This window comes from Carassius carassius, chromosome 8 (assembly GCF_963082965.1).
Source record: "Carassius carassius chromosome 8, fCarCar2.1, whole genome shotgun sequence".
Lineage (NCBI taxonomy): Eukaryota > Metazoa > Chordata > Actinopteri > Cypriniformes > Cyprinidae > Carassius > Carassius carassius.
In genome coordinates, this window is record NC_081762.1 from 24,852,434 (window position 1) to 24,866,389 (window position 13,956).

General features: G+C 36.5%; 2 protein-coding genes and 1 long non-coding RNA gene across 3 annotated transcripts in view; 2 read left to right on the top strand and 1 right to left on the bottom strand.

The window, feature by feature from the left end:
- The window catches only part of LOC132144884 (uncharacterized), a 199,482-nt gene that overhangs the window by 178,134 nt on the left and 7,392 nt on the right, over window positions 1–13,956 (top strand). The window lies entirely within an intron of this gene.
- On the bottom strand, window positions 3,859–5,896 carry LOC132144781 (uncharacterized). Its single transcript, XR_009434403.1, has 3 exons — window positions 5,630–5,896; window positions 4,450–4,747; window positions 3,859–4,070 (listed from the first exon to the last, which is right to left on the bottom strand). It is a non-coding gene; the product is annotated as an uncharacterized LOC132144781 (long non-coding RNA).
- LOC132145625 (protein S100-A14-like) lies at window positions 9,720–13,303 on the top strand. Its single transcript, XM_059556764.1, has 3 exons — window positions 9,720–9,879; window positions 11,451–11,582; window positions 12,894–13,303. The coding sequence occupies exons 1-3, from the start codon at window positions 9,868–9,870 to the stop codon at window positions 13,050–13,052; spliced, it is 303 nt and encodes a 100-aa protein (XP_059412747.1). The 5' UTR covers window positions 9,720–9,867; the 3' UTR covers window positions 13,053–13,303.

Genomic DNA, 13,956 nt, shown 5'->3' on the forward strand with positions numbered 1-13,956 from the left:
ACCAACGGTGACTTGACTCTGCTCATGAAGACCAACGGTGACCTGACTCTGCTCATGAAGACCAACGGTGACCCGACTCTGCTCATGAAGACCAACGGGGACCCGACTCTGCTCATGAAGACCAACGGGGACCCGACTCTGCTCATGAAGACCAACGGGGACCCGACTCTGCTCATGAAGACCAACGGGGACCCGACTCTGCTCATGAAGACCAACGGGGACCCGACTCTGCTCATGAAGACCAACGGGGACCCGACTCTGCTCATGAAGACCAACGGGGACCCGACTCTGCTCATGAAGACCAACGGGGACCCGACTCTGCTCATGAAGATATTTGGTGACTTGATCTTGCCCATGAAGATCAACGGTGACTTGACTTGACTCCTGAGGTCTAACTGTGGTAGTGCTTAACTCATGAGTGTAAACGGTGACTTGACCTGACTCTGGAGTGTAAACGGTGACCTGACCCGACTCTGTAGGGTCACCTGTGGCTGTCATCTTGTGCAGTGGCGCTGGGCCGGCGACCACCTTGCGCCTGGCGGTCCTCCTGTCTGTAGACCCCGGTCTAGAGTCGGCCATCCCACCGAGAGACAGGTGTGGCTGGAGTATCCCACTGAGACCGATGTTGCAGGTACAGTATGAACCCCCAAAAATCAAAGGACTCCAGCTCATTCATTTCCCTCTCCGGCATGGGGTTGTCTAAACAGACGTTAAAAAAGTCTTTCAGGGCCACATCATTATATCCTAGCCCCACCTCCAAGGTCCAGAACTCTTGTGCCACACCACCCACCTCATTCCTCCTTTGACGGAGGGTGGTTAATTTAATGAATCTTCTCCTCCGCTCCTCCATGCTGGCTGGGGAACGGAGACAAAATCCCACACCGCTGGATCTGATCGGATGGGGTCCTTCTGTAACGATCGGGACACAGGAGACGAGAGATCCAAGAGCAGTGTATGTTTATTGGGTAATCCAAAATTCAGAATCAAAACAAGCAGGGGGTCATAACCAAAAATCAGTCCAGAAACAAACAAACAAACAAACAATTCGAAACACAAGGAACGCAAGGAAACCAGGTGACGGAAAATAAGGACTCCATGACACAGAGAGAAAACAGACAGGTTTAAATAGACAGGATAATGACGATCAAAGTGAAGACAGCTGAGTGCAATTAACAGGTGTGCAATTACCGTGATGAAGGCTTTGTGGGAAATGTAGTGCCTGATTAAATTATTAAAACTAAATTAGTAGGCCTTCTACTATAATGTTCAGGGTCTTGCAAGAAAAAGACAAGACCGGCAAATCCATGGCCACAGAACAGCAGAATATGACAGCAGTCTTTTGCTAAGCATTTTCCTCCTGTAGAAAAAACAAATACTTAATATGGCATAATGTATTAAGATACATTAAGTTCAATGAAAAGACCAAACTCGAAATATAGTTATTATTTAATGTACTAAAAGGCAAGCAGATGGCTATGAACACAATGCACAAACTTTGTACTCCCATACAGCAAAACGCTTAATGTGGACCAATAACAGACTAAGACGATAAAGCAATTCAGTAGGCCTAGCCTATATGTCTTGTTGTTGACTAAAGGTATATACAGACCAACAAATATGAACGTGCATTATGAAATGCATTAAGTGATTTTAAAAGGATCAACTCCGTACAGGCAAGCAGACGAGTACAGAATTGTACATTAAACGTTTTCCTGCTATAGAAAATCATTATAAATAAAACACACAATGTATCTTAATGGATAAAGACAGTGAAATAAACGAGTTGTAGACAGTTTATTCTATATGGAAAAATGCTCAACGCGAAACTTTGCGTGTTGCGTTTATTCTGGGCTCACCTGCTTGCCTGTACATATTAGTTATGTATTTTAATAATGTAGAGAAGCATATTGAGTTTGGCCTTTATTATCTTAGTCCATTATGCCACATTTTTCGGTATGTGAGGAAAATACTATATGCATATTCATTAAAATAATGAACTGCATATGTAATTTGATATTTTAATAGCATCTTAATACATTAAGCCATGTTAAGTGTTTATGTTTTTCTACGGGAGGAAAACGCTTAGCGAAGAGACATTGCGCAAGCGTTCATATTCTGGTGTTCTGGCCACGGATTTGCCGGGCCTGTCTTTTTCTTGCAGGACCCTGTACGTTATAGTACTAAATTAGGTTTAATCGTGTAATATCCAACACAGCGTCTTGTCTCCATTGACAACATGAACGATTTGTGACGATTGCAAGTGTCGCAGGTAGCAGAGAGTGCAAGCAGCGATTGCAATGACATTGTAATTTAGTTTATTTTTTCTTGTCTTCGCCACCTGGCTACTGTTATAAAATGTTGGGAAATTCAAACGAAAAATTATAAAAAATTAAACTAAATAAAAAATAAAGACTGCAAGTGATGTTACTAGTGGAAGTGCAAGTGTCTGAGAGTGCAAGTCTGAGAGTGCAAGTGCAAGTCTGCAGTCTGCATTTTTCTGTGAAATTTTCTAAAGATTATTGTTTTCGCTAGTAAATGGTGACTCGTGGCTGTCCTAACAGCGAGTCACTGAATGATCCATTCAACCAATTAATTTCCATTCATTAAAACACTGATTCATTCACGAAAGGAACAAGTGAAAGACATTACGTGTCATTGAATCATTCACTCATCTTATTAGTTCAAAACAGATTAATTTATGACTGAGACACTTTACTGTGTGTTGCTCACAAAACTGCTGATTAAGCTTTGGCGTTTTTGTTTTGTTAGTGGAGAAAAAACACAAAGGAACTGGCATTACTACAAAATGTGCATTACTCAATATTAACTTATATTCTAGTGAACAACTGTATGTTGGTCTGAATATCACTATGATTCTGTTTTCTTGTGCCTACAGCTGGAATGACAGCACTCTTGCTCATGTGATATTGCTTAAATAAGAAATGTAATAAGTATGACTGTATGGTTTTTCAAGGTGTATTGAAACTTGAAAGAATTTCAAATGAGAACTGCGTAAATTCTGTGTGGGATGAGTAAAGCGGCAAAATCACATCATCTTTGTTGCACTCTTGATGTAATACAACAAAAACTGTCATATATTTAACATAAAACATTACTAACTAAACACATGAACATGATCTAAGACTGAAGTGATGTGGCACATGGTTGTGTCCTATTTCAGTTGAACAAAATCAGCATTTTTTTTTCTTCCACCAAAGAATTTTTGGGTCGGAATTATGCATCTTTGAGGTTCCACTGTGGTACATTTGAGACTGAAGTTTTTTCCGCTGACAAAGTAAAGAGAGGTCATTAACCAATGTGAGGTGAAGTCCACATCACCATTTTGCATGTATGATACATGAAACCACACAATAAAGAGGACACAGAGATACAACAATACTGAGAAAATGAAAAAAAAAAAAAATAAATCACTTCCTGGCCCTGCCACACATAACAGAAGCCACATAAGGCGTAATATCTAATAATTGTTGTAGTTGTTCTTTACAATTATCAAACTGACACTTTTATAGGCTATAGGCAATAACAAATAACATATGGAAATAATATTGTTTATATATGTAGTTATTTTATTGTCTCTGGTTTTAAATTCGTGTAAATTAAAGAAAAAGTGAGTCAAACAATATGTTTATTTTATTCAGGTGTTTTTATTCAGTCTATTGGAATAAACAAAGTTCAGAACATATTGGATGAAAGTATAAATTTACCATTTCAATTCACTAAATAAACAACACTATTCAAAACATCAAAAATCCATAACGATCAGAATTACTTAAACATTTTGGGAAGAGATATCAAAATATTTGTAACTGTTGCCTTCTTTCTACTGATGTACAATGCCAAATACCAAAATAAGTTTGATAAATAAAAATGGGTTAGAGCAAAATACATAAACTGAAAGCTCTTTGGAACTATATGTTTTCATAGAGACATCATCAATAAAGTTTTCCGTCCCAGCCTATAAATAATCACTGTTGCCAGAAGCAGGAGACCAAATATTAAGCAGACAGACAAATATATGTATTTTGCTGCATAACACACATCTGGTGCATCTGTGGAGACAGAAAATATGAAAAAGTTCATTTAGAGAAAGAAAGAAAAAATCATAGAATATTCAATACAAAGATGATAATTAGAAAATAAAAAAAATGAATAAAGTGACCTAAGGTTGGGACCAGTAAGATCTTTTAAGTATCTTATGCTCACCAAAGCAAGCTGCATTTATCTGATCGAAAATAAAGTAAAACTAATAATGTGAAATATTGTTAGAATTTAAAATAGCTGCTATTTGAATATAATTTAAAATGTAATGTATTCCTGTGATCAAAGCTGCATTTTAGCATCATTACTCCATTACTTCAGCGTCACATGTTCCTTCAGAAATCATTCTAGTATGCTAATCCATATGTTAGATTTATAGTTATACTGTACCATGTGGCTGAAGGGTCTTGGTGTAGAGCTGTCCTCCAAACTGCACTACACACACACACTGCACCTTCCTTTCCCACTCTTCAGCAGTCATCAGGATCTGGCTCCTAGTGATCTGGATGACACCATCGTTCCCATGTGTCAAAATTGGCTGTCCTTTCTCTTTTTTCCCCTCCACAGTCCAGAACACATGAACTTGAGAAGCCTCGACCCCCTTCACAAGAGGGACCCTGAAGAGGGACCAAAGGACCGTTTATGATCAGCGGAGTAAGAATATCAATAACAGGAAACACAGTGTGTTCTGGAACGAGATTAGGGGAAATATTTGGTTACAATGGAAAGAGATACTTAACATAATAAAGCGTTTGAACTGTTTGTGGCAGTCATTATGCTGCTGTTATATGGGTTTACTCTAAATCAGTCCATAATGAAGATGTGAGGCACATACACACTTAAAAATAAAGGTTCTTTATCAGAATCAGGAAGAGCTTTATTGCCAAATATGCTTGCGCATACAAGGAATTTGTTTTAGTGACATAAGCTTCCAGTAGACAAAGACAACAAAAACACACAGAGAAAGAAAGAAAAAAAAATAGCACTGATGATTTCATGAAGAACCTTTAACATCAATGGGAACTTTCCTTTCCACAAAATGTTCTTTATGGTGGAAAAATGTTCTTTAGTTTAGCCAAATTTTCTTCTTCACACTAAGAAATAAATGGGTTCGTTTATGAACTAGTCATAGAAGATTCTTTGGGGAACCAGTTACATTTTTGCAATGCTATGGAAGCCGATACTTCAGCTGCACTGCTTTAAAACCCAACTTTTTAAAAATTCAGTTCTAAAAGGGAGACTTTGGTCGCCGTTTGTTTTTGTCCTTCTTGGGATGTCTGAGAAGTGACTCCGAAAATGAATGGCAATAATAATAAAGTGGCAAAAATTGACAAAATTATTCATTTATTTTGATTGAGAAAATGAATAGAAATATGCAATTCATTATTTTTGTAAAGAAGACACGTTAAAAGTTAACACGTGGTGTTTTGCATATCCATTTTAGCCAGTGCATTGTCTTATAATTCAAGACATCTTAAAGTTGACCTTCCGGGGTGCCAGCATTATTATCCTTAAACTTCTTACATATACATTAATTCACATTAAAGAGATTATTATTATTATATCTCACCTTTCACAATGACTCTGGATCCATTACCGATGTGAGCAAAGCGGCTGTGCACAGCTGCGCAGTAGTACATACTGGAGTCATGCACTGTTGTATTGGTGATGACAGCAGTACAAATACTGGTCCACTGGTTGGACGAGTAATAAGGACGGATCTGAAGTCTATCGGTCAGGCTGATCGTTGCGTTCTCTGGAATGACTTTCAGCCAAGCCACTGTTGAACATGAGGAGTACAGCTCTACAATGTTGCAGTTTAAAATGACATCTTCTCCAGCCATCACCTCAGCCACTGTCGGCCACTGTGTTACAATGAAGGGCTTCGTCCCTAGATGAAAAGATTGCAATGTTTGTTATTGTTATTATCTCTTTTCTATAGTGCCTTTTATAGAACTCAATTTCAAAATAAAGAAGCATTGAATTTTTATAACTACAAAATTTCCTGCCCATCAATGTATCTAGTCCATCCATTATCATATTAAATGTTTGCTAAAGTGAGAAAAAAAAGACTAAAAACTGTTTACCTGTTCCCACAGTGTGAGTGACCCAGATCATCATCAGCCAGATGCTCATCTTTAAAGTCTGACGATCACAACAGAATCTAGCCTTCATCTGACTAGTTCAGCAAAACCTGGTCTTCCTTTCAGGTGTCTGGTAGGGTCGTTTTGCAGTAGATAATGACTACAGAAAACACAGGACTGAACCTATATGGCCCTAAATTGCACTTGTTTTGATATCTGTAGGAGTTGAAAACCTGTGCAGTGTTAAGTATGAATTGTCTAAATATTTCCTGTGACATCCCCAACATAGCTTTCTTATAGGTTGTCTCCAGTACCAATCACCTATTTGTTTGTTTTATTTGTAATCACTCTGAGGCTAGAGAAACATTTTTTTTTTAACTTTCATATTTTATGATTCTTAATAATAATAACAAATGTAAAAATAAAAAATATAAACAACAACAAACATCTGGTGTGGTAAAGCTAAAACAATTCACCTTTAATTGGCACTAAAACAACAAACATTCAGCAGTTATTCTTCTTTATGCTACTTTTTGGAGATAAAATCAATGTAACAAACAAAGCATAACTTTTGCTGCTCCTTTTTTCAATAGGGCACGAGCCAAGTTTTTTTTTTTTCCCTAGGCAGCAGGATTTCCACTCTTTAACAGAAATATCTTATTTTCAGTCATACTGAGGCCCCGCTGACGGTTTGTTGAGGCCCCTAGTGGGCCCCAGGCCTCTGACTAAGATCTCAAATATGGAGAAATATGGAACCTGTGCTCCAGTACCGATGAAAGGATCAAAATGGATACAGGGAGAGTCATGCCTCGTAGATTCACTTTAGCACAGGTTTGAACAGGACAGGGTATTGTGACATTTGCATCAGAATAGGCAGAGTAAATACATATTTTATCAGTCATATTTCAACCCTTCTTAGGATGACAGAGAACTAAACCTTATGTGCTCAGGTTTCCTGTTTTTCTCTCTTTCTCTCTCTCTCTCTCTCTCTCTATATATATATATATATATATATATATATACTGTATATATATATTAGTGCTGTCAAACGATTAATTGCATCCAAAATAAAAGTTTTTGTTTACATAATATATATATGTATGCTGTTTATATTTAGATAAATACACACACATGCATGTATATATTTCAGAATTTTTTTTATAAATATATTTATTTATAGTATATATGTTCTGTATATAAACATAGACATGTATATAAATGTAAATGTTTTCAAAATATATACTGTATGTGTGTGTACTAATATATACATAATAAATAAACACAGAACACACACATACAGTGTATGCAAAAAAAAAAAAAAAAACCCTGGTATTTTGAATACGACTAACCTGGACTAATTGTTTGACAGTAATAATAGTTAAAAGTCCCCCATAGTATTTTTACTGTAGTACTATAATTTTCTAATGGTTTTGCCAAAATAAACATCCCATGATCAATTTAACTGTATATTCCAGTGCTCTCTCTCTTTTTAGTCATCCTCAAAAGTGTGGCATTTATTGAACCACCTTTGTAAGGTAGATGATGACGCACTCATGAGCAAATACTTGACACTGAAACTCTGAAGTATGCGTAATCTGTGCATCACACCCATACAAGTGTGAACACGAGTCTGTATGTACAAAGCACATTTGTTCTCTTTGTAAGTATGTAACATTTGCAGTGGACTGCAGGTAAAACAGGCAGTCTGTTAATGGCAGCTTGCCATCAGAAAACTGTGTGGTATGTGAAGAATTTCAGCTCACTTGCATTGAGCTAACTAAACTAACATCTGCAGTGAGAAATACACCATACACCCAAACTAAATGACAATGTGTAGCAAGGAAAAAAAAAAGGAGACCATCTACAATATATTTTAAGTTGGTGCTAAACAACAATTCTTTCAAATTGACAGAGGAACAAACAGCAGAGTAACAAACCAGAATCAACATGCAGTAAAGAAACCGACAATAACACTTCGTAAGCCAGTCACAAAGGGCCATTGTACTCCCGTGTGAAAAAAAGAAGTCTCCTTAATTGTATTGAATATGCTTTTGTAGTGTACTTCAAACCATAAAAGCAAACTTTTAAAAAACAGTACCTTCTAATAAAAGGCACCTTTAGTTCACTTAAAAGAGAGGTCACGTTTTTAACACACGTATGTACACTTTTATAAAGTGCACTTTTTACTAATGCCAAATTAATACATTTTTAAGCAGTACACTTATTTTCAAATATTGACTAGCATACTAAAACACAAATGTCAAAGTTATGTTAATTATCATTTTAATGGTAGTGTGTTATTCACTAATAAAGTTAATATATTTTAAATGAACTAAATTGCATATTCATTATTACAAATGTGTAAATAAAAATATATTTAAATGCATGAGTATAAATGGCATTAAAGTATATTTTAGTTTACCATAAATGCTTGTCAATACACTTAGCAGTAAACTTATTTACCTTTTTTAACCAAAACAACAGAAGTACATGAAATTACATATAAAGACATAATAAACTCTTACATAACTTTTAATTACATGCATTTAATATTAATTTAAACTATTATTCATGTTCATTAAATTGTAAATAACGTGTTATCAAGTGTCTGAAAAACACACCAAAGCATATTCTTGTGAAGTACATATGCTAAAGTGTACTTCTTTTTAAAAAGGGTTCATATGTGTACATGGCAAAATGAAAAACACTTGAAATATTCGTATGATTATAGTGTGCATGTGTAATTCTTCTTGTGTAAACGAGTTAGTTATACACAGCCCACTAGGTATCAATTACCATTTTTCAACTTGCACAAGAGGGAGGTGCAACTGTTTGAAGATGAGGACAGACTGACTAATTCAGTGCTCAGTATGTTTATGAGTAAATCTGCATGATTATACACAGTTGTGCATTGCTGCCCTATATTCTGTACAAGTCATGTACTCATGTAATGCTGTCAAAGGTGTGTCATATTGTACTCTCAATGCACCCACCCAAAATGCTGAGCATGCCCTTGCCTGTGTGTTACCAGAACTGTTCAGAAAACAAGCAGAGGAAGACAGCCAAAGCCAGTGAATTCTGATCTGACCAGGGACACGCCTTGCTCAATGGGAATCCCGCCATACAGTATTTCTGAAGGATTCCTGGAAAGAATATCATAAAAAACAGTACCCACAGTTCTGTTGACCAAAGCATTATACAGGAGCACTGAATACCTGGCAGAACTTCTCAATTCTTTAAAACAAAAACGTTTCCTAAATAGCCTAAAAACTAACCCAATGCAATGCAAACCCAAGCACACGTTCAGAACTAGGGCCCTGTTGTTGAGCAAAATATTTTTTACCCTGAGAGCTTCCAGATGTGTTCCCAGAGGATCAGTAAGTCTGTTTTCCAATCAACAAAAATGTGTCATATGGAAACCTGGGTTTCCAGAGTTTTTTTTTTTTTCTCAGCGTGCAAAGTCCATGAAACCCGATCGTCTCCGCCCCGTTAGGTTCACTGTCCTGAAGAATCAAGTTACAGGAGGCATTTTTTCCCATAGCAGTCACTGGCAAGGAAGGTGGGTTTAGTTTTTAGTTTTTTTTTCTCCTTTGTGGGAGGATTCAGGATGTCAGCCAAGATGTGACAGAAGCGATGGGACGCTGAGAGTGTAGAGTAACGAGCACTGCACAACGAGAACAGTAAAGTTTATCTAGAGCCAAGAAAATAAAACAAATCACGTCAAATGGCGACACAGGTATGTGGTTTACTTTATATTATCTATTAGTGATTGTTCGTTTGCATTTTATTTGGGTTGTACGCAGTTATGGGTTTATAATTTCTTTACGTAAACTGCGCTTCGTCTGATTGTTCTCTGAAAACTTCGCGTTTGTCTGTCAATCTTCCGCACTTGACCGAAACGGTGCCCAGATGCTGTAGTTTATTGTTGTTAAAGGAACTAGTTTTTTTTATTATTATTAAAGGTTATTACTGTTTTTTTTATTCTGTTTTCTTTCTTCTTCTTTTTTCGAACAGTCAATCAACTTCAAGTGCCAATGACGCACTTTTGCCTCGCCTGTTTTCTGATTGACAAACGTCTTCGACTGTTGTGACGTGTCTCGATGTTTTTCACGTCTTGTAGCATATACCAAAATCACTGCGTTTTAAAGGGCATGCAAACTGAAATTCAACTCTCAAAGACACTGAGTTCGTTCACATTCCGCTGCTCTGTGTTAACGTTCCCTAACAGAGAAGAAATATGGCCAGTGTCAAGATAATTCAAACCATATGAGTCGAGAGCTTCGCTGCAATGAAACGTTCGCAATTCTATATATGCAAACGATACAACGACTGTGTGTCTAAACATAGCCCCAACCACCCCCATCTGGCCTATGATACCCAAAAATGCTGTCTAAGGGGGCAGCTGACTAGGATTTGACATACAGCCATTGTGTAGAAATGGAAAGCACGGGGAATCAATCAGAGTCTTTGCGTTGTTGCTCTCTGGGAGAAGCCTCAAGACGAAGATTGCCTATGTGGACTTAAAGAAAGAGGGGGAAAGTGTCTAGAAAGTTTCTGAATGGTCAAGACTACAATTGGGGTTACATATTTACACTTTTTATAATCGTAGCTTCACATTTTTATGCATTTCAACACCATACAGTAAGTGTATTTTAGGTCAAAGCAATGGAAGTCTTAACAAAGCAGGGAAATGGCTTCCATCATACATACACAGCTTAAGTAAATAATGCTCAGAGGGCGGCTGTCTTGGCCTGATATGCAGGTATTTCAGGTACTGTACTGGATAATTGTCTGAGAGCAGCAAGGTTTGAATAGACAGTTTACAAAGACCATTCATTGATAGTGCTCTGATAGTCTTGGAAGGAGGAAAACAAACTTTTTTAAAAGATTTTTTAGAGTTAAATGATCAGTATGGAAACAGGTGCATATAACTGATTTAGTCCTAATGTTCATTGCTTAATTCATTATAATTTCTAAATACTGAAATAAGTATGGATCACCATAGCGTTTTTCAGCTTCATGCATTACATTTTCCAGTTTAATTATTGACAGACATTGAGCAAAAAGGTCATTGCAAGCTCTCCAGATCAGTGTATTTGTTACTAGGCTCTTGAAAGTTTCAATATTTGAGTGGTTTTCTAAAGAACTAGTGAATAAAAACTTCTTTGTGAGACTTAAACAGGTTCTCCTAGCAGAATAAAACCATTTTGGTTTTAACTAAAATGTGTTTACCATACTAGTAAAACCCCCACCTATATTCTTCTTCTAAATAAGTGTCCATCTGTCTGTACTCTCTTAATTCTGCAGTATTCTGACCTTGAGAAGGCCATTAACACCTTGGTCACAAACTTCCATGCTGCTTCTCCTGATAATCGGCCTACGCTGAAGGCAGATGAGTTCAAGAACCTCCTCTCCTCCCAGCTGCCAACTTTAGTCAAGGTAACCCCCCTGCTATTCATTCCAGCAGAGACTAATGACTCAAAACTGTTATTACTCATTTCCTGTGATTGTACGTTGTGTACTTATAGTGTAACAGTTGTTCATAATTAAAATGGGAAAAATTTTGAAAATGCTTCAGCGGAACCCAGTTAATTGATTACATTATGTTACCAGTGATATTAGGATATTAAAATGTTTTTGCATAGTTTTAATCCCGGTGTGTTACTCGTAGTCTTTTGTCTTTGTGTAGGAAACACTGTGCACTCTCTTTGTTATTATTGGCTCCATGTGCTGGAAAAAACAGTTTTATTGAACTTTTAAGCCAGCATGCAGGTCTTAATTATTATCATCTGTATGTATAACTTATTTTGGTAGCAAAAATGGGTTTTTATATCATATACATACAGGTGTAAAATATATATAATCCCCAAATGTCTGTGACGTTGTTCCCATATTTGTTACGGAAAGGTTTTGGCAACCACAACTCCCCTTTAAAAAAAAATAGTTAAACTTTTTTTCAGGCTGAGGGATTGGTTGGTTTCACAGAGAATGTTTCCCAGAGTTTGTTGCCTTAGAAAGAGGTGTGGACTGATTAGACGGATCAGTTTGACCTCAGGTTGAGCCAAGAAGGACACTGGGTGTGGCTCTATTGAAAGAGCAAAATGGTGGCTGCCGTTGATCGGAAAGATAAATAATTTCTCCTGCAGTGAAACTGACGCTGCTCTTCAGTTCAGTCAGTATCAGACCATGTTTTGGCAGGCCTTCTACAGCTTAAGGGAGAAACTCTGACAAAGTAGATTTTGTGGTTCTTTCAGCTGAATGAAGAGCTAATGCTCTGAGGAATATGGTACTGTAACATTTGAACAATACTTCAGTGATCCTGCTCTTCAGTGCCGATGTAATTCTGCTCACAGTTCATGTTGTGATGTGTATGTAACAGAAGAGTGAAAAACAGTACAGAAGGTAATGATTTAGAGAAAAAGTATCTTAAGCATAGAATTCATATAAATCTTGTATATGATTATGAAAGTGTTGCCAAGTTTAATAATTTGGGATTATATTTAAACGATTCCAATTGAAAGTTTGAATATGTTAGCATTTGTTGTACTCACTGTATTTGAATTTGCAGAGTAACTGTTAAAGCTGTTAAAAAATCTTTCCGAAACCTAAAAAGATGAAAAAGAATATTTATTATGAAGCCATAAAGAAAACCACATGAGGGCGACAAAATGTCAGTTTTCCAAAAAAAAAAAGAAAAAAAAAAAGCCAGTGAACACCAGTGAGTTTCTCTCTCTCTCTTTCTTTCTCCAGTCGGATAATTTTGGAGAGGTGCTGAAGCAAATGGGTGTAAAAGATGGGGAAGGCATCAGCTTCAAGCACTTCTGGAGCCTGATCCAGAATTTGGCCACAACCCAGCATGGTCTGCTGAGCAACGAGAAGTTGTCCAAATGCACCTGCCTTTTACTATGAGCCGTGGGCTTCAACCGCATCTGCCACTAAGATCTGGTCTCTCATCGCTGCATTTATCTAGAACCACTCATCTCCAAACAAAACACTAACTTTCCTTCTTAAGCATTCCAGTACATAAACACAATTTGTACATCAAGATGTCTTCACATACTTTTTTTTTTTTATATAATGTGTCAAGCACTACAGCAGCCGTCATCTCTCCTCATATCAAGTGTCAGGTTAATTTTAATGTACAGACCAGTTAAATACTTCAGACACCATAGTTGAACTGGAGTCCCATTCATTTTTCACTTTCAACTGGATTTACTGCTTTCCATATGTGCATTTAACAAGTGTTTCTCAGTAACGTAAATAAATAAAATATTCCCTTTTTTGTGAGAACACTACATATTAACTTAGTGCCATAATAGTCTAAAGTATGTGTATGTCAAGACATAGATATGTACTGAGAGGTATATGCAAACAAAAACAATAATAACCACAAATTTTTATTTATATTTTGTAATACTGTTTTTAAGGCCAAAAATCAATAACACCCTGAATTATTGTCTAATAAAATTCATATAAAAAATGTTGCTTATTGATTTTTTTTTATCAAAATGTATAATTCTCAATGTTTAAATAAGCTTATTTAGAATCAACTGTAATTTTATTTCGAATATGCTGTCATTGTGCAACAGAAATATTACTGAATCTGCCAGTGTAAAGAGTGAAGTAATTTCTGACAAAAAAAATGATAATAAAACTCAGTAGTGACAGAAAATATTATATCTTAATTATTATATCTATTAAAATATTGTATTAGTCTTAGGTCTTAGAACTGTGCTGAATAATGTTTTATTTTAACACCACACCACAAAGATCTGGTTATCACAGACAATATACACCAAGTGTGAATGCATTT